Raw genomic sequence first — 19240 nt, 5'->3', positions numbered from 1 at the left:
GAGGGTTCCCAGTGGAGACAAGGGGGCAAAGATCCACGGTGGAGGCGACTTATCAACAGGCCAAGGTGCAGTGACTGGCATGGAGGTTCTGGATGGAGCTAGTGGGTAGATACTCAAGGGATGGACTGGTGAATACAAAGCCCAAGACAAATCCAGGCAGGGAGGTGGAGCCAGTGCGGGAGGAGCTGAAGGGCTGAGAGGAGACAGTGTACGCAGGGCTGGAGTACTGGGCAGTGCAGACAAGAATTTCAAAAATAACTCTATAGGATGAACAAGGACAGACAAATCTCTCAGGAATGACACTTTTGGCTGACACGGAACAGGCAGACATTTCTCATTAGGCAGAATCCAGCAGTATATTTAACCATGGGCATGGGGTACATTTTGTTCCCCCCCATTGTTATGGAAATTTTTATATTCAGATATTTGTTGTGAGTTGCAATAAACCAGGTAGACCAAACCATGTCTTTCTTGAGTTTTATTCTTGCAAGAAGGCCATTCACATACAGACATCAGAGTTTTCTGCAGCGAGGGCAACCTTGCCGAATGAGGGCTGCCTTTTTATACATCACTAACCTCACTCTGCTGTTTTCCTGTTATGTTTATTGAGAAAGAAGATCTATACCATATAAGGAGACAAAAACATCTCTTATTCTCTAGACCACAAGACAGAGGGACCATTTCTAAGAAATAGCAGGATGTGGAGTAACCAGGTGAGAGACATTTTCAGTTCATACGAACTGCTGACGTTAGAAATAGCACACAGTACTTTACCACTTAGACCAGTTGTCTGTTGCATGCAAGCACATACATTCCATGAAGTAAAATTATTTGCCACCTCATTTTTTCCCTTTTAATTATTATTAATCAACTTAAAAGTATTTTACATTCTTTCATACATATTCATCATGTTAAAGGGATAGTTCACCCAAAAATGAAAATTCTGTCATTAATTACTCACCCGCATGTCATTCCAAACCCACAAGACCTTCGTTCATCTTCGGAATCGGAACACAAGATATTTTTGATTAAATACGATCCCTTATTTCTTATTATATAACCAATGTTTCTTATTTTACTTCCTGAACTTTTTTGGACACATCTACATTAAATCTACATCAGTAAATAAAAAACACCTTCACTGAAAATCGTCTATAATAATGTTGTAATAAATGGCTATAACTTGCTTAGGGATTGTTACATGTAGACAAAATTTAATCTGGAAATATAGAATATCCAAGTAAAACTTTCTAAAAGAAAAAAATCCAAACTTCAGGAGGTTTTGTTTGAGTTGAGTAAAAACAAATATATATACAAATCTGGTATATTCATCCATTCTAAAACAAAATACATGAAAAATTGGGAATTTAAATGAGCTAGATTGAAATGTCAAGTTCTCCTGTTTAAAATGATATACGGCACTTGATACTGACTGCTATAAAAGGTTAGAAAAACAAGGAAAGGAACAGGCAAGACAGGTGCTCAAAAAATGTTCTAGGTCTATTTAATTAACACTTTGAAGGCCCAGAAAGGTAGGAAAAACATTGTTAAAATAGTCCATGTGACTACAGTGGTTCAACCTTCATTTTATGAAGCGCCGAGAATACTTTTTGTGCAAAAAAAAAAAAAGACTTTATTCAACAATTTCTTCTCTTCCGTATCAGTCTCCGACACGCATTCACGAGAGCACCACGATGCATGCGTGTGGAAAGCCGGGATCCTCTGTTATACAGCGAGATACATGTCGTCTCATCTTCTGAATTATCCAAACTTTAAAGATGTGGCATGACAATATCGCAATCGATGCAAGACACACTCTCCTGTCCAGTAAGCATCGCTTGGCACTGATGATCTGAGCGTGCATCTTCCTCTGCTTGTAAACACAGCCCTGTGTTTCCGGGTCATATGTCAGAACGCCTGCTCCTGCGTCATCATCACCACACATGCATGCGTCGAGACTAATATGGAAGAGAAGAAATTATTGAATGAAGTTGTTATTTTGGGGGGGTTTTTAGCGCACAAAAAGTACTCTTTTTCACATGGACTATTTTAACTATGTCTTTCCTACCTTTCTAGGCCTTCAAAGTGTTAATTAAATAGCTGTCAATGTAGCACCCCTGAGCCATCGGATTTCATCAAAAATATCTCCATTTGTGTTCCGAAGATGAACGAAGGTCTTACGAGTTTGGAACGACATGAGGGTGAGTAATTAATCACAGAATTTTCAATTTTGGGTGAACTATCCCATTAATCTTTCCAGTTCAAAACATATCATCACTTCAATGAAGAAATGCAATCTGCTGTTTTTGTGAGACATAGACATCTCTGTCGGTTTATAAAGTGGTAACAAAATCAACCTTTGAAGTGCCAAAAAGAATGGAACCCATGCACTAACAAATTACAACATCAGATGTCATTTAGGACAATCCCATGCATTTATTCAGCTTTATGTGTGTTCTGCGTGATCTTACCATTTTCCTAATCATATTTTGTTAGAATTTAATGACTTCATTTTCATGATTAGCCAGATTTTCTTTTTGCCCTGTATTGAGATCTTTAATCGGATTGCATGAGAATATTCTGACCTGGTCCGTCAAAGCTATCACACATTCTCTCTTATTTAGAGAACAACTGTTGCAACTTTTACCAATTTGTAGCATCTAAGGTTGTCATTTCTGCGTTAGGATTTTAAAACCCTCAAGTTTCTTCAATATTAATCACTAGATTATTTATTATTTTTACAATAATGTAAGTAGTGAGAGTCCCTATAGTCTATAGTATAAAGAGATTTAACTCTTTTCGATTTACCTGAAATATTTTCGAATAAATCAGTAACTAATCAAATTGTGAGATGTATATCAGTACTTAGCCCTATAGTTTGATAGAATCAATCAAAATCATCACACAAACGGATTCTTACTCAACTTAAATAATTAGTTGGTCCACATCTTCTTCCAGGTGTGTTGATCATCTCGTTAGCATCATGGACATTCCATCTTCAGGGTGACTTTGCGAGCCATTGCAATGGTGTTTGGACGAACACTGAAACGTCTTGTCATTTCTTTTTATATTGCTGTCCAGTGATTTTTAAATAAAGTGTTTTGTTTAAAGCTGCAGTCCGTATTTTTTCCTCTTTGTCGCCATCTCTGTTCGAAATCTGCAATTGCAGTTATTATCAACTTTACGTGGGTTGTGCCTTGGCACGGCACAGCGCGGATGAATCCAATGTTTTGAGGAGAATGTGCGGCTGTCAGTCACCGCCTATGGTCACCGCGCCGGTGTAGACTACATACTGTCATTCGGAATCACAGATCCTACTTTTTGGAAGTATAAATTTTCAACAGAAAATGTCATCTGAACAAGTAACATCCACTTTTGTTCTGACCATCTAATGGGAAAAAAAAGCATTTCAGTAAATCGCGCTGATTAAATCTAACGGTCGCTCATATCACATCAAACCGTGCAAATTATAGCCTACTTTGTTCTCAAATTGCTAATTTTAACAAAATCAGCATTGCGTGACTACATTTAATGCCCTTCTGATATTTATCCTTGTTTTCGCATGGGCCCGGTTGCAGTCTCTTTTTGCATTTTTCAACGGGTGAATCGCAGTTGTCACTGGTGATTGTCTTGCACCTTTCTGGATCCGCCATCAAATTGATAAGTTTAATTATATCAAGTGCTGTGAGAAAAGGCTATAAATCTCCACCTCTAACATCCTCACATGCAATATAGCCTACTAGCCGGGACACCTTCTTTATGTACAGATGTGACGTAATGACGCAAAGACATGCTTGAATTTCCCGCGGAAATCCACCAGTACCACTAGAATTGAAAACATTATTACAAGCTTACCATTTTGAATGAGCTAAGGCAGGTAGGCCTAGTTTTGAACACTGGCTGGTTATATTCTTGCTCAAAATTTTATTTTGGATCATTTTTAACCCAAAAAAGTTACGAAATGCAGCTTTAAACACTTTACAAGCTGGATGTTTTAGAAAATCACGAATCTACAGTCAAAAGATGTAGCTATATTTCGTAAGGGCATCAAGAATCGTGTTCCACCCAGTAGGCCTACCGATTATTGTTGGACCTCACCCTATTTTTATACATGTTTATTTAAAGTTATGATGTCGACATAGTTGAAAACTATATGCACTTGAATAAAGAGGACACTCCTTGTCCTTATCGGTCTTTATAACTGTTTTTAAACAGCAATAATTTTACCACTTTGTTAACTGATTTTGACTCTGCTTTTAACTTTATTCACTAAGTAAACATCTTCCCTTCCACAGTCGAGTGTGTCTGTGTATTTGCGCACACCTGAGCTGATTGACCTGAGTTCAGTAGGCTATTACTCAACCCGTTGCCAAACTGCACCCACATACACGAAACCCGGTTCCTCAACATCACAGCCCGCTCAGTGAGGTACGCTGCTCTCCTCGCGTAGGGTGTGTTCACACAGAGCAGGTTTTTCAGGTCTCCAGTGGACATTGAAAAGACGCGCCCGTGGCTCCGTTACTCCATTCATTCCTCTTGAGGATAGCTGGAGCGCGACGATGGCAGCGGTCACGCAGCAGATGTCGAGCCTCCCCAGTGGACTCCGGATCTGCACCACCGCACCGGACATCTTCTACCTGCCCGAACTGGTGCGTGAACGGAACATTTCATGGTTTTTTTTTTTTTCTTGTTTTTTTTCTCTCCAGTTATTGTAAACTAGCATATCAGATGAATATGGGTAAATATTAAAATAATCTTTCAGAATATTTCTGTAATATTGTTTGCTATTTATTTTTATATTTATTTTTAATGAAGCATTTTTTTTTCTATTTTAACATTTGAAGGTAACGGAAATGGAAAAAGAGTAAAGCGAAACGTAAAGCGAAAATATATATATATTTAGGCTAGAGCCTACAGTTCAAGGTCAAATTTGATATATGTTTCCAAAGTAGCTATTGGTGGTTCCACTTCATTTAGTTTTATTTATATTAAATAGGAGAATGGAACGGTAGGAGAAGGGAAGTTCAAATATAAATTATTTTACGATTATTACATTTTATTTATTAGAATTTTATTCTATTTCTCTAATTATTATTACATATATATTTACTACAAACTGTAATTGACTGCGGGTTTCTGGTGACATGAGGTCTCAGCCCAGCACCTCCACAACAGCAGCATTTGACACCGAGGTTAATGAGGGACACACAATACACTTACGGAACCCATATACTCCGAATTAACCTGTAACGATGGATCAAAGAATGGTGTTTAAAAAAGAGGAGTTTGTTTTGTGGTTGTGGCTCTTGTCTGAGCTCAGTAGAAGCTATGAAGGGCATGAATGTGAGTTTAGGTCATGTATCAGATTCAGTAGCTCAAATGAAAGGCGATATGAGTCTGTCTGTTTGGAGGATATGTGCAAGAGACACAGAGAAAACAGACGTTTGCGTGCTTGTTCATCTTTTGTTCTTTGTTTTGATTCTCTGTTACAGTTGGCCATTTAGATAATTTTACATATGGTAAAGATAAATACGTGGACCAATAATGCACAGTCAACCTGTCACTGTCAGACAACTTAATGTAAACTAGGCTATTTATTTTTTTATTTAGAGATTAAAAAATACCAAATAGCCTACACACAAAAAAATGCGTGGACATGAAATACTGATTTGAGCATGGGGCAATCAATGAGGATAAATTTAAGATCAGCTGTCTATAGGCTTTATGCCGAATATCATGTTAACAAACAGGAAAATAGGCAGAGGTGGACAGTAACAAAGTACATTTTCTTGAGTAAGCCTATACTTTACTTAAAGGTGCTCTAAGTGATGTTGGGTGATGTCACTTCTTGTTGATGTTTAAAGTATTGTCAAACAAAACGGAGGCTAGCTAGACCCTCCCTCCTCCTCATCCGCGCACTAACCCCCCAAACTCCACCCCTAAATCATTCCTGTCGGTTATTGGTGGAGCAGTTTGTTATGTTTCGTGGTGCGGGTTAGCCCAGTTTGTTTTTCTTGCCGTTTGTGGAGCCTGTGGTGTCTACAGTGACCGCATTTTTTTACAGTGTGTTCAGGGGACAGGCAGCTAGTGGATGGTGAGGAGATGTTTGCTGTATGTGACAAAAAATGTTTTGGCCTAAAAAACGCGCGACATCGCTTAGAGCACCTTTAAGTACACTTTTTGAGTATCTGTAAGTTACTTGAACTGGTATATATTTTTCTGTAAACTTTTTACTTTACCTTCACTTCATTTGAAAGACAAATATCAGGCTACTTTTTACTCCACTACATTTCTGTCAAGGTCCTTGAGTAGAAAGTAGTAACCTAACACCCAACATCAGACAGACGTTGGATTTTGGTTGGATTGGGTTGGGTTGGAAATGAAATTCGGGTTGTTGGTTTCTGACATCAACCTGATTTTCATTTTCAACGTTGGGTTTGGTCTTATAAATGCGAATTTTGTCATTGTTTTGGAGCACACTAGCTTATAGATAACAGTAAGGCTAACATATTTAAAAGCCAAAAAACTTTAAATAGGGCACTATTTGAGGGAACAGCCATGTCTGAAACCATTGTGGATGTTACTGAGTGCACTTATTCAATCTCACATTCAGTCACACTGGAACTGTGTTATAGAAATACATTTGATATTAATATGAGGGTAGGTAGGCAGGCATAGATTTAGAGGCATAAGGTACTGTAAGTAGCCTATTACACACAACAATGAAACAATAATAAAACAATGCATTGACATTTACTTTTTACTTTTGATACTTAAATTCTTTTAAAAACGAGTAGGCTACTTCTGTACTTTTACTTAAAGGGTTAGTTCACCCAAAAATGAAAATTCTGTCAGTAATTACTCACCCTCATGTTGTTCCAACCGCATAAGACCTTCGTTCATCTTCGGAACACAAATTAAGATATTTTTGATGAAATCTGAGCCATGTCTCACTCCTCCATAGGCTTCTATGTGACCGAAACTTGCTGGCCCAGAAAAGTTATTAAAGAGATCGTTAATATAGTCCAAGTAACTCCAGTGGCTCAATCTTAAGTATATCAAGTGACGAGAATACTTTTTGTGCGCAAAAACAAACAAAAATAACGACTTTATTCCACTATTCATTTTCTTCTCTCTGGACCTCTAGTTGGTTCGCGTAGTGTTTTTGCACTGCGCGTCTGTGTTACATGTCACCACGTAGGCTCACTATTGGCCGACGCCGGTCATGTGTGTGATGCATTGTGTACATTCACAATGAGTACAAATAGTGATGCAGATTAACACTAGGCGATTTCCTAGGCAGATATTGACTTATATATTAAGGACTATATTAGGGGGAAGCACAGGCGAAGCACTGCTACTTGGGTGTGATATCTCTGCGCCCAAGAAGCAGTGCTTCGCCTGTGCTTCCCCCTAATATAGTCCCAAGTCAATATCTGCATAGGAAATCGCCTAGTGTTAATCTGCATCACTATTTGTACTTGTTGTGAATACGCAGGCCACAAGAAGTAATTAGGTGTTTTTATTTTATTTTTTATATTACTTTTACTCAGGACATGCTAGCTGGCAACAAAGGATTCCATTCATTATGCTAAGCTAAGCTAGCGCCGACCCTGTCAAACTAAAACAATGCATGCACTGAGACAAAAATGCATTTGCCCACCTATCTAAATGTAGGAAAGAAGGTGAATAAGCCCCATTTAAAAAAACGGTGGAGTGTTCCTTTAAATAACATTGAGGGGCTGTTTACACGACAGTTTTCAAGTTTTGGCCATTATGACAACGATATGCTTAAAACGGAGAAGTTTTTTTCCTTGAGTTTTCCGCGTACAGACGACACCATTGTCGAAATGATCCCACGGATCTGCGAAAACGACTAAAAATGCTGTATTCTGCTGCCAGGCCATTAGATGGCGATGAAACACTATAGACTGAACGAGTAATATGCATGTGCATGACGTCATCATTTTCAGAGATTCGAGTTTTTTTGTTGTTTACACGGAGACCATTTTCAAAAACTTGCACTTTGAAACCCGTTTTCAAAAGTTTGCGTTTTCAGGCATCCAAAACGCCGTTGTTGTGTAAACGAACGGTCAAAACGCATAAAAAGTTTTCCGTTTTTAGTTGAAAACGGTGTCATGTAAACAGCCCCATAGACTGTAAAAGGTTTCAAAGTGCAAGTTTTTGAAAACGGTCTCTGTGTAAACAACAAAAACACGAAGACGATGACCTGACATCATGCACATGCGTATTACGTGTTCAATCTATAGTGTTTCATCCCCATCTAATGGCCTGGCAGCAGAATACAGCGTTTTTAGTCGTTTTCGCGGATCCGTGATGGTGTCGTCTGTTGCCTATACGTGGAAAACTCAAAGGAAAAACTTATTTTTAAAACTCTACATTTTAAGCATATCGTTGTCATGTAAACGTACCCTCAAACATAATGTCAGTTCATAATTGCCAGCAGTGATGTTGTACAATGAGGATGTAATGTTGACAGAAATGAGTCATCAGTGTCCCAATGTTTAGTGAGCCATCAGCATCCTTAGTGACATTACCAGTGCCTGAATGTGTGTACACAATATACTGATTCATGACCTAGGAAGTGTTAATAAGAATAAGTGTGTTAACCGGCTAATTATCTAAATCGAAAGGTCTAGTCTGGTTGGTTGCACAATGGGAATGCGCAAATTACTATACTGAATTTGCATGTGTGTGTGTTTGTTCTACAGGTGTTTGGAGGGTTAGTATGGATCCTGGTGGCATCCACACGTGTGACTGAGAATAACCCTCAGGGATGGGTGATGTTTGTATCAGTCTTCTGCTTTGTGATGACCTTCCTCTGGCTCATCATCTTCGCATGTGGAGGGCACAAAAACAGCAGCGCCTGGGCTACAGCGGTGAGCAGAGAGCAGATTATAGTGCGAGTTTGTGGGTGTGTGTATGTGTGTCATTTGGGCCTCTAGGACATTTTTAATGTGGTGTCCAGAGGGGGGCCTTAAAAATATACACATACATACAGTTACACACTAAAAAATACACTGGAAAATCTGGAATAATTTCAATGATTTATTTCTACTTTATCTAACCCACAAAAATAACTTGTGTTAATGTAATAGTCAGGTTGATATTCAGATTAACTGACATTTTTCACTTCAAACCAGTTAATTTAGAAGTTGTCACATTAATTTGGCACGAACTGTAAAAATTAAATAAATAATCAGTTTCCTGCCCTTGTAATTCATGAGTAAATACATTTGGCGAAATAATATATATATTATATATATAAACGAACTGGCTTTGATGATGTCTTCTGTGTGCAGGACTTTATTTATCACCTTATTGCTGTTATGTTCTATCTGAGCGCCTCAGTGATCCTGGCTTATGTGACCATCGGCATGAAAACGTTGACTTCAGCACAATTTCTAGTCTATCCCTTTCAGTACTATCAAATCGACATTGCAGCTGTGGTAAGCACAAAATACACACACTTTGTTGTTATATGTTGATGTTGAATAGTTTTGTTTTTTTCATGCTCATTTCCCCCATTTTTATATTTAGATTAACGAGATCTAATGCTCACATAAAGTTAATCTTCATCCTCTCCTCAGGTCATCTTGACCAAAAACTAATTTTCTTTTAATTTTTTAGTGTTTAAAAAACGAGTGTTTACTTACCTTGGAACTTTTGTCGCTCTTGAACTTGGAATACACACAATTTTTGCCTGAATTTGAGGAGTTGATGTGGTTTTAATAAAAATAGTAACAAATCCTTCACTTGTGGATCAATACACACACACACCTAGGAATTCCCATTAAAAATAATGGGGGGGGGGGGTCATATAGTGGGGGCAATGTTGTTATATGTTGCAATATACAGGCGACCTTGAGTGTCCAGAAAGGCGAATAAATAAAATGTATTATTATTATTGTTGTTGTTTTTTTAAATAAAAATCATTCAGTCACAATGCAGACTGCACACAGATATGAAGTGGTTATAAGGCCATCTAGTGGCAAGAGTCATTGACATGATATATATTTTTCAGTAGAGAGACCCAGTGTGAGACTTTGAGTTGCTATAACAAGTTTTTTGCAGAGTAAATACTGCAAATAATTGCATTTTGTATTTAAGTTGTAATAATGTGAAGAATGGGCTTAAATTTATATCTGTAATTTAGAGGTAAATAATGCAAAAAAAAAAAATGCATTAAAAAATAGAACAGATATCCAAATGAAGTGATATGAGCTTTCTGGACAAAAAAATTGGGCTTCGGGTCATTTTGACCCACGAGGTAAGGTTACAGGTAAGGGAGGAGAGGATGAGGGAATACTAATCATTTATAAACACTATTAAAGGTGATCTTTAGCAAATCCAAAAATGAATGTCCATTTTTAAAATGATTTTTAAAGCCGTTTAAAGTTCAAATGTTTGACTAAATTTTTGCCCTCTCTCTCCTTCAGGTGTTCTCTTATATTGCCACATTGCTTTACTTCATCCACTGCATCCTTTCTGCTGTGCGGTGGAAATCCTTCTAATCAAAGAATCTGATCAAAAGGAAATCATTTCGACATATATTGAAAAACATTGTAAAATTACTAGGGGCTGAGAGAGATGAATCTCAGGGGTCAGTCCTGAGCGCCCTCTACTCAAAAACCACAGCAATCATGATGGAATAATCCCACTTAACACTTTTTATAGATTATTCTGACCTTATTGCTTCTGTAATGATGATGCTTTCTTATATTTGGGAGAAGGGAAACTTTTTAAAATGGTATCTGTACTAGCATGATAACTCCCTGTGTAGATGCAGATGAAAAAACAACATCCGGGTTTTTTGTATACTTCTTGTATCTTTGTAACAGATAAATCTTTTTTTTATATTTAGCTACTACACACATTATGAACATCATCATATTTTAATAAAAGAATATGAACTAGACATAATTCCCTGTGTAATTAATTCCTGAGGCTGATAATGTTTGGCCTGTAAATATGACTATATAAATTATGCATTTTGATACAGGCAAATTATGTCAGTCACAGTCTCAATATTTTCTGATGTTGAATTTTGTAAAGTGTAATTTATTCAGGTTTTTTTTTTTTTAGTTTGCATGATGTGAGACCAGCTTTTTAGAGTAGCATTCAAGTGTCTGAACTTGCTTTTTCACACAAAAATAATGCAGTTGTCCTCACAAGTTCAAGTAAGTCAAGTCCTAATAATTCATATTCTGTGCAAATGCACTCATTTAAAATGAGTGAAGGTGAATCACATCTGAATATCACAAAAATATAGATTTTAACATAAAATACACTCAAGCACTCGCATTTAACCCCAGCTTCCAAAATAATACTAACAAAACTAACTTTATTAAAGCTATGAGTATGAGATGATATAGAAACTGAGCTGTTATTACCTGCACACCAATGAAGATCACCAATGTTGGAATACAATATAATGTCCTTTCAACATTTTTGCATTTGATTATTATTGTCAGCTAACTCAATTATAAAGCTGAGTGCAAATCTTTACGTATACAGTATTGACAGAGAATGCAAATTTGCATTCCACTGTGCTGCTTTTCAATTGTCTATGTAAATACAGTGTGGAGAACAAGTATTTGATACACTGCCAATTTTGCAGGTTTTCCTACTTACAAAATCTGTAATTTGTATCATAGGTACTCTTCAACTGTGAGAGACGGAAATCCAGAAAATCACATTGTATGATTTTTAAATAATTAATTTGCATTTTATTGCATGACATAAGTATTTGATCATCTACCAACCAGTAAGAATTCCGGCTCTCACAGACCTGTTAGTTTTTCTTTAAGAAGCCCTCCTGTTCTCCCCTCATTACCTGTATTAACTGTACCTGTTTGAACTCGTTACCTGTATAAAAGACACCTGTACACACACTCAATCAAACAGACTCCAACCTCTCCACAATGGCCAAGACCAGAGAGCTGTGTAAGGACATCAGGGATAAAATTGTAGACCTGCACAAGGCTGGGATGGGCTACAGGACAATAGGCAAGCAGCTTGGTGAGAAGGCAACAACTGTTGGCGCAATTATTCGAAAATGGAAGTAGTTCAAGATGACGGTCAATCTCCCTTGGTCTGGGGCACCATGCAAGATCTCACCTCGTGGGGCATCAATGATCATGAGGAAGGTGAGGGATCAGCCCAGAACTACACGGCAGGACCTGGTCAATGGCCTGAAGAGAGCTGGGACCACAGTCTCAAAGAAAACCATTAGTAACACACTACGCCGTCATGGATTAAAATCCTACAGCGCACGCAAGGTCCCCCTGCTCAAGCCAGCGCATGTCCAGGCCCGTCTGAAGTTTGCCAATGACCATCTGGATGATCCACAGGAGGAATGGGAGAAGGTCATGTGGTCTGAGACAAAAATAGAGCTTTTTGGTCTAAACTCCACTCGCCGTGTTTGGAGGAAGAAGAAGGATGAGTACAACCCCAAGAACACCATCCCAACCGTGAAGCATGGAGGTGGAAACATCATTCTTTGGGGATGCTTTTCTGCAAAGGGGACAGGACGACTGCACCGTATTGAGGGGATCGTGAGATCTTGGCCAACAACCTCCTTCCCTCAGTAAGAGCATTGAAGATGGGTCATTGCTGTGTCTTCCAGCATGACAACGACCCGAAACACACAGACAGGGCAACTAAGGAGTGGCTCCGTAAGAAGCATCTCAAGGTCCTGGAGTGGCCTAGCCAGTCTCCAGACCTGAATCCAATAGAAAATCTTTGGAGGGAGCTGAAAGTCCGTATTGCCCAGCGACAGCCCCGAAACCTGAAGGACCTGGAGAAGGTCTGTATGGAGGAGTGGGCCAAAATCCCTGCTGCAGTGTGTGCAAACCTGGTCAAGAACTACAGGAAACGTATGATCTCTGTAATTGCAAACAAAGGCTACTGTACCAAATATTAAGTTCTGCTTTTCTGATGTATCAAATACGTATGTCATGCAATAAAATGCAAATAATTACTTAAAAATCATACAATGTGATTTTCTGGATTTTCCTTTTAGATTCCGTCACTCCTGAAGAGTACCTATGATAAAAATTACAGACTTCTACATGCTTTGTAAGTGGGAAAACCTGGAAAATTGGCAGTGTATCAAATACTTGTTCTCCCCACTGTATGTACTTAATAGACACGTTCGATCATTGTGCAGCATCACACATTTTTAAATGCAAAAACGCATTCTGTGCAAAAAAGCTTTTTATACAAAAAAAACAAAAGCTGACATGTAAAGGGGTTTTAATGTAGATTTATTGGTGCATTTACAGTCTTAGGTAAGTGAGTACAAAGTCTACATTCACTTCCACGCTCCTCGTTCATGTTATGGACACATCAACACATTTCTGGGGCTACTTCTGGACTGTTTGGTGAAACGGAAGTTTAGCAGCATGGTTCCAATCCAAGCACATGCCCCAACACTCTTCCCAGCAAACGGTTTTCAGTTCGGTACTAGAGAGTCGGCCTGCAGTGCGTTTTAGCTGGACATCCCCGTTCAGATCACCAGATGGTCCTTTTAACCCCTGCCCACACTGATCTCTGAACACCCTGTGCGGCCTTCACATCAGCCCAGTGCAGACGTGGGTTGGGCACATCGTCCTCCGCTTCAGGTTCCTTACGGGCACCGAGCTGAGGTCGCGCAACCACGATGGGCAGAGGGCCCTGTTCGTCCCTGAACTCCACCACATTCAGCTGCTTTTTATCAGACAGATTCTGATGAGTCTCCTGTAGAGGGACAGGGGAGAGGAAGTCAGTTCCAAGCCAGTTTAGAGTGTCCTTTGTTTCCTTTAGCCTGATCTCTTTCCGTTACTTTAAAAAAGGGTTATCAAACACAGCACAAATGCTGCAGGTGAACATCATTTGAATAAAAAACAAAACAAGTAATAAAAACTCAGTGAGTGTTTTAGCGCAAATTTCTGACTTCATGGGATCACAACACTAAGAGATAGTAAATCTTTTCCTGGATTTTTTTTGTGCGTTCCCGAGATTAGACCTTCCTTAACATAATGCCGAAAACCCGAAGTCTCTAGGTGGTCTGGTTGAGGAGTAGATAGAAGTGCAAGATTGGTGCGCACAGACAGAACAGAAATCATGAGTTAACAATCGCAATTTTGTCCGGTGGAAAATTGCGCTAAAAACAACAACAACAACATCTGGCCCACTGGAGAGAAAGGATACTAGCACTTTTTTACTTTTTTGCACTTTTTTACATTTGAGTAGCATTTCAGATGAAAAAATTCACCTTCTATTAGTTTATTTTAAGGTAAATTACTTTGAAAAGACTCCACAGTAAAATCTTGTTGGTACAGCTTACACACTATAAAAAACATGACTGGCACCACCACGTGTCCCTGGAAGAACATTCCCATCAACCATCAATCTGATTTTAGTTTGAGAATAAAGAATGGAGTAGGGGCTTAAACAACATTGTTATTTACCCATAATATATTTCTGACTTAAGAGGTAATTAATGGTGGGGTTAGGTTTATCATGATGCCAAAAATTCATTAGTCAATTTTTACATATACCAGTTAAATCTCAGTAATCTTAAAGGTACACTGTGTAGGAATTTTTCCCATCTAGCGGTGAAATTGTATTTTGCATTCAGACGAATAGTGCTCTCTAGCGCCTCGCTAACGGTAGCCGTTACGTACCAAGAAGCTATGACAACATGTCTTCCAATAGCACTTCATCAAGTCTGTCGGGTGATGTGGTTTTCGCTGGTCACGCTTTTTTGACGACGAGAATTCCTTCTCCTGTGGCTCGGCATAAGTATGATCCTGCATTATGAAGTACCGTGCAGTGCAGCCTTTTTAAATTTGCCGGGGCAGTGACAAGCGCCTCTCACTGATCTCCTTGTCCGTTTCAGCTGGTTTCAGTCATGTGACGCTGGCTCTGAACGAAAACGCGTTGTGGAAACACATTGAGGTAGGCTAATGCTTTTTGTCCCTCTCTGCTATTATAGTTTTTCAAAATGGCGGAACGACATTGAAGCTTCCAAGGACTTACCTGTCAAATGTAAATAAAGATAAAAAATTCTTCGCTTACGAGGATAAGTCAGATCATTGGCAGAGGGAATTTTACACCAATGAGAACATATTTATGAATAAAGACAATGATTTTAGCTAATAAAATACAGTGTACCTTTAATAATACTACAGCTACTTATTTAAACCAGTTAAATATTATCATCAAAATTACAACAATGGCAAGTATTTTTCAACAAGTAAACATTGCTATATTTTAGGCAAATAGTCAGTAAATAGTCTACCAAAGATGTTGATGCAGGGACACACCATACATGGCAAAATCACAGTCACTATTTCAAACAAGCCACTGAGACGTGTCCAAAGACTGATCTTATAGGTTATGGTACTGTTATTATCTCTCACCTGATTGGCCAGGCCATGGAAGAGAGCCCTGGTGATGTTGAGGAGGTTGACCGAACCGTCTACTTTTGCATACATATCCTCTATCCCAATCAGTTTACAGAGAGTGATCACTGCCCGATGACAATGCAGACCATAACCTGATAGAGAGAAAACAGTAAAGGGAGAAGGTAAAGATCTTGTACAAGTTCTCTTACGAGAGTCCTCTCGTACTGCGTTTTATCAAAACGCTACGGGAAAAGTCTCTTTTCACGAAACACTGAAGCAAAAATTATCCTTTAATTTTCATATATGTAAAACGCGTTGCGGCAGCAGCAGACAGCTATGGCGAGACGGCTTGCTCGCTCATTGGCTGCTCTGCGGCAACTGCTTAAGCCTATCGAGCGAGGCCTGAGATGACATCAGGCCAATGAGGGCGCTTCGCGCCCTCCTCGCCACTTCCCGCCGAAACGGGCGTGGCTTACCTCTATAAAAGGAGCTCGAGAAGGCTGACTCACTTGATTTTAATCTCTTCAGCGAAGCGCACGCATCGCTGGATCACGGAAGCAGCGTCGTTGAAGCAAGCACATCAGCGGGACGAGCCCTCGAAGCTGCTGGCCAACGCCGCCTTCTACAGCCGTACCTGCTGCGCTTTCCGGCGCCTATATCCTTTTCATTGCCTTTCTGTGTGTGTGTGTGTGTGTTTTCTGCAACACTCACCCCTAAAAGAGCTGCGTCTTTTTTAAGATGCCTTCTTGCGGCTCGTGCCGAGCCCCACCCACCGAGGGAGACAAGCACGTCATCTGTGTTTCCTGCCTGGGTGAGGACCATGCAGCGCTCGCGCTCGCTGACGGCGGATGCCCTCACTGCGAGCTTTTGCCGATGGTGACTCTGAGGACTCGCCTGGCATCCTTTTCCAAGCCTGCATTCACCGCCGCAATGCCGCGCCGTAAAAAGCGCCGCTCGCAGCGGGTCCCGGAACCCGCTCCAGCCCGACCAAGCTCGCCGGTTCGCCCGCCAGCTTCACCGGCCTCTCTCGAATCACTTCCTGATGCTCAGCGCCCGCAGTCTGCCGCCGCTTCATCAGAGGAAGTCGGTTCAGAGGCTGCGTCGGGGGAGAAGGATTCCTGCTCTCTGATAGCTTCAGGCAGCGAGGATTGGGCGAGCTTTGAGGACCTCGCGCCTCCTGCCCGCAAGCCCTCAACGAGAGCCAACATTGAGAAGGAGCTCATGCGAGTACTCGCGCTGGCCGCGGCGAGCCTCGGCCTCGAGTGGTCTGCACCGGAGCCCCCCTCTCGAACCCGGCTGGATGGTAGCTTCCTCCCTGGTGAGCGCACTTCTCCGGAATCTAAGCCCGCTCCTTTTCTTCCTGAGTTACATGAAGAAGTTGCGAAGGCCTGGAACGCGCCCTTCTCTGCGCGGACGCGCTCATCTGTGTCACCCGCATTTTCCTCTCTGGATAATGCCGGAGACCGAGGCTACCTCTCTCTTCCGCCGGTGGAACAGGCGATAGCGACCCACCTTTGCCCGCCCTCTGCTGGACGGCGGGCTAAACCGGTGTTGCCTTCTAAAGCCTGCCGCATGACGTCGACGCTGCTCGCGCGAATCTTCTCCGCCGCTGGGCAGGCCGCGTCATCGCTACACACCATGGCTACGCTGCAGATCTACCAGGGTGATCTCCTCCGTAAACTGGACGAGATGGGACCTGACGCTATCTGCATCGCGGATTTAAGGAGCGCTTCAGATCTCACGCTCCGAGCTACTAAAGCCGCCGCACAAGCCATGGGACGCTGTATGGCTTCCGCCACTGTCGCTGAGAGACACTTATGGCTGACGCTCACGGAGATGGCCGATTCCGAGCGCACTGCGTTTCTCGATGCCCCGCTGTCTTCCACCGGCCTTTTTGGTTCTTCTCTCTCCGAGTTCGTGGAGAGATTTACCGAGGCCCAAAAAGCGTCTCAAGCCTTCAAGCACTTCCTGCCGAAGCGCTCCGGTTCTGCAGCGGGTCGTGACAAACGGACCCCGCGGAGCTCTCAGCCTCAGCCCCCGCCTTCGGCCGCCTCATCGCAGCAGCCACAGCAGCGCAGCTCGAGGCCCCGCTCTCGGTCCAGCGCCCGGCGCCCCTCCTCGCGCGGGCCGCGATCGAAGATCGTGGTAAAGCCTGAAGTGCCGAAGAAGTCCTAGCAAGCCTAGGAAAGCGCAGGTGTGTGAGTCCCGTTGCGGCCGGCCTCTCACCCAAGCGCCCCACTGTTTCAGTCCCAAGATTTGCGACTGTTCCAGTGTTTTCTGCAGAGAGCAAGCCCGCACTGCTGCCCGCTTGCCTGCACACAAAAGCCGTTTTCACGGCTACCCAGATAAATCTCAGAAAGAGTGTATTTTCTGGTGTCCCGGCCACGGCCGATGGTGCTATAAATGTAGTCTCGATGCCCACTCCTCAGTGCCCATCACTGCACGTAAGCACAGCCCTACACTTAGGGCTCGCGCACATAAAATCGACTCAGGTCGATTGCGCTTCCAGCATAGTGAGAGTGCCCACTTCCCAGTGCCCACGAACACTATGTCTAACACATCACAGGCTCTCTGTAAAAACGAGAACTGTGAGCGCGCGCTCTGCTCAGGCAGACGCCGCGCCCAAAGCAGTAAATGTGCCCGCTCCCAGCCCACATCTACTCGCTCACATGGGTCCTATGAGACTTTCTCAGTCCTCCCTCACTCAGCTAAGCACTGTAGCGAGGTCGAGGATGAGCGTCTCGCCCGCTGTATTAAGCGCGCGCCCCGCCTCAAATGCCACAGGCATAACGCCTATGTTTGTATCCCCCGAAGCGCCTCTGTCGCACGGCGATCAGAGCGCGCTCCGTATCCAGCCCCTAGCCAGCCATGCAGATGCATGGGCAGCGCTCCCAGGGGTTTCGGACTGGGTGCTAGGCATTATAAAGAGAGGCTTCTCGCTACAGTTTTGCCGACGCCCTCCCCGCTTCACAGCGCGCGTCGAAACTACGTTTTCGTTGGAAGTAGCTCACCTACTTCGAGCCGAAATATCAAAACTGATAAGCAAAGGGGCGATAGAGCGCGTTTCCCCAGCTCTAAGCGAAGGGGGACTATACAGCAGATACTTTCTAGTCCCCAAAAAGGACGGCGGTATCAGACCCATACTGGATCTAAGACGGCTGAACAGAGTATTAGTGAAACGCAGTTTCAAAATGCTCACAACCAGCAAAATTCTCGCGCACGTTCGCCGAGAAGACTGGTTCATGTCGATAGATCTGAAGGACGCGTATTTTCAAATACAGATAGCGTCACACCACAGGCGATACTTGAGATTCGCCTTCGAGGGTCAGACATACCAGTATACAGTCCTGCCATTCGGCTTGTCCCTAGCACCTCGTACATTTACGAAATGCATGGACGCAGCGCTCGCTCCTCTCAGACTCAGAGGCATGCGAGTGCTGAACTATTTGGACGACTGGCTGATCCTAGCTCAATCACGATCACAGCTCGTGGAGCACAGAACCATTTTACTCGATCACCTCGAGAATCTTGGTATCACAGTCAACTGGACGAAGAGTTCATTGAACCCCAGTCAAACGATTTCGTTTCTGGGTGTCGTTCTGGACTCACAGTCTATGACAGCGCGGCTGTCACCACAGCGCGCGCTGGCCATTCAGCGCGCGGCGAGGTCTTTTCGCCGCGGCGCTGTCACCCCGCTCAGGAAGTTTCAAAAGATGCTGGGTCTCATGGCCTCAGCATCGTCAGTTCTCCGGCTGGGCCTGCTCCGCATGCGCCCGCTGCAGTTCTGGTTGAAAGCGCGGGTACCGCGCAGAGCGTGGGCGACCGGT

The 19240-nt window shown here is 42.3% G+C and overlaps 2 protein-coding genes across 2 annotated transcripts in view; one reads left to right on the top strand and one right to left on the bottom strand.

The window, feature by feature from the left end:
* Window positions 1-4295: 4295 nt before the first annotated feature.
* On the top strand, window positions 4296-10941 carry LOC308707446 (myelin and lymphocyte protein). Its single transcript, XM_081393958.1, has 4 exons — window positions 4296-4649; window positions 8733-8900; window positions 9324-9470; window positions 10461-10941. Exons 1-4 carry the CDS (start codon window positions 4560-4562, stop codon window positions 10533-10535), a joined length of 480 nt encoding a protein of 159 aa, XP_081250084.1. The 5' UTR covers window positions 4296-4559; the 3' UTR covers window positions 10536-10941.
* A 2321-nt stretch (window positions 10942-13262) lies between these two features.
* mrps5 (mitochondrial ribosomal protein S5) overlaps window positions 13263-19240 on the bottom strand; it is a 30059-nt gene continuing 24081 nt past the window's right edge. The window contains exons 10-11 of the mRNA XM_081394419.1: window positions 15429-15565; window positions 13263-13761 (exon numbers count right to left, since the gene is read on the bottom strand). Of these exons, the coding sequence (XP_081250545.1) occupies window positions 13537-13761; window positions 15429-15565 (362 nt within the window). The 3' untranslated portion in view covers window positions 13263-13536. The remainder of the gene's footprint in view (window positions 13762-15428; window positions 15566-19240) is intronic.

This window comes from Scardinius erythrophthalmus (genome assembly GCF_964197995.2).
Source record: "Scardinius erythrophthalmus genome assembly, chromosome: 19".
NCBI lineage: Eukaryota > Metazoa > Chordata > Actinopteri > Cypriniformes > Leuciscidae > Scardinius > Scardinius erythrophthalmus.
Note: the sequence above shows the minus strand (reverse complement) of the source record. Positions and strands in the feature narration are given on the sequence as shown.

Excerpts from the sequence above, each read along its gene's own strand:
- LOC308707446 (XM_081393958.1), top strand. The coding sequence starts at position 4,560 with ATGGCAGCGGTCACGCAGCAGATGTCGAGCCTCCCCAGTGGACTCCGG. Across the intron at positions 4,650-8,732 it reads TCTTCTACCTGCCCGAACTG|GTGTTTGGAGGGTTAGTATG; the intron begins GTGCGTGAACGG and ends TTTGTTCTACAG. Across the intron at positions 8,901-9,323 it reads GCAGCGCCTGGGCTACAGCG|GACTTTATTTATCACCTTAT; the intron begins GTGAGCAGAGAG and ends TTCTGTGTGCAG.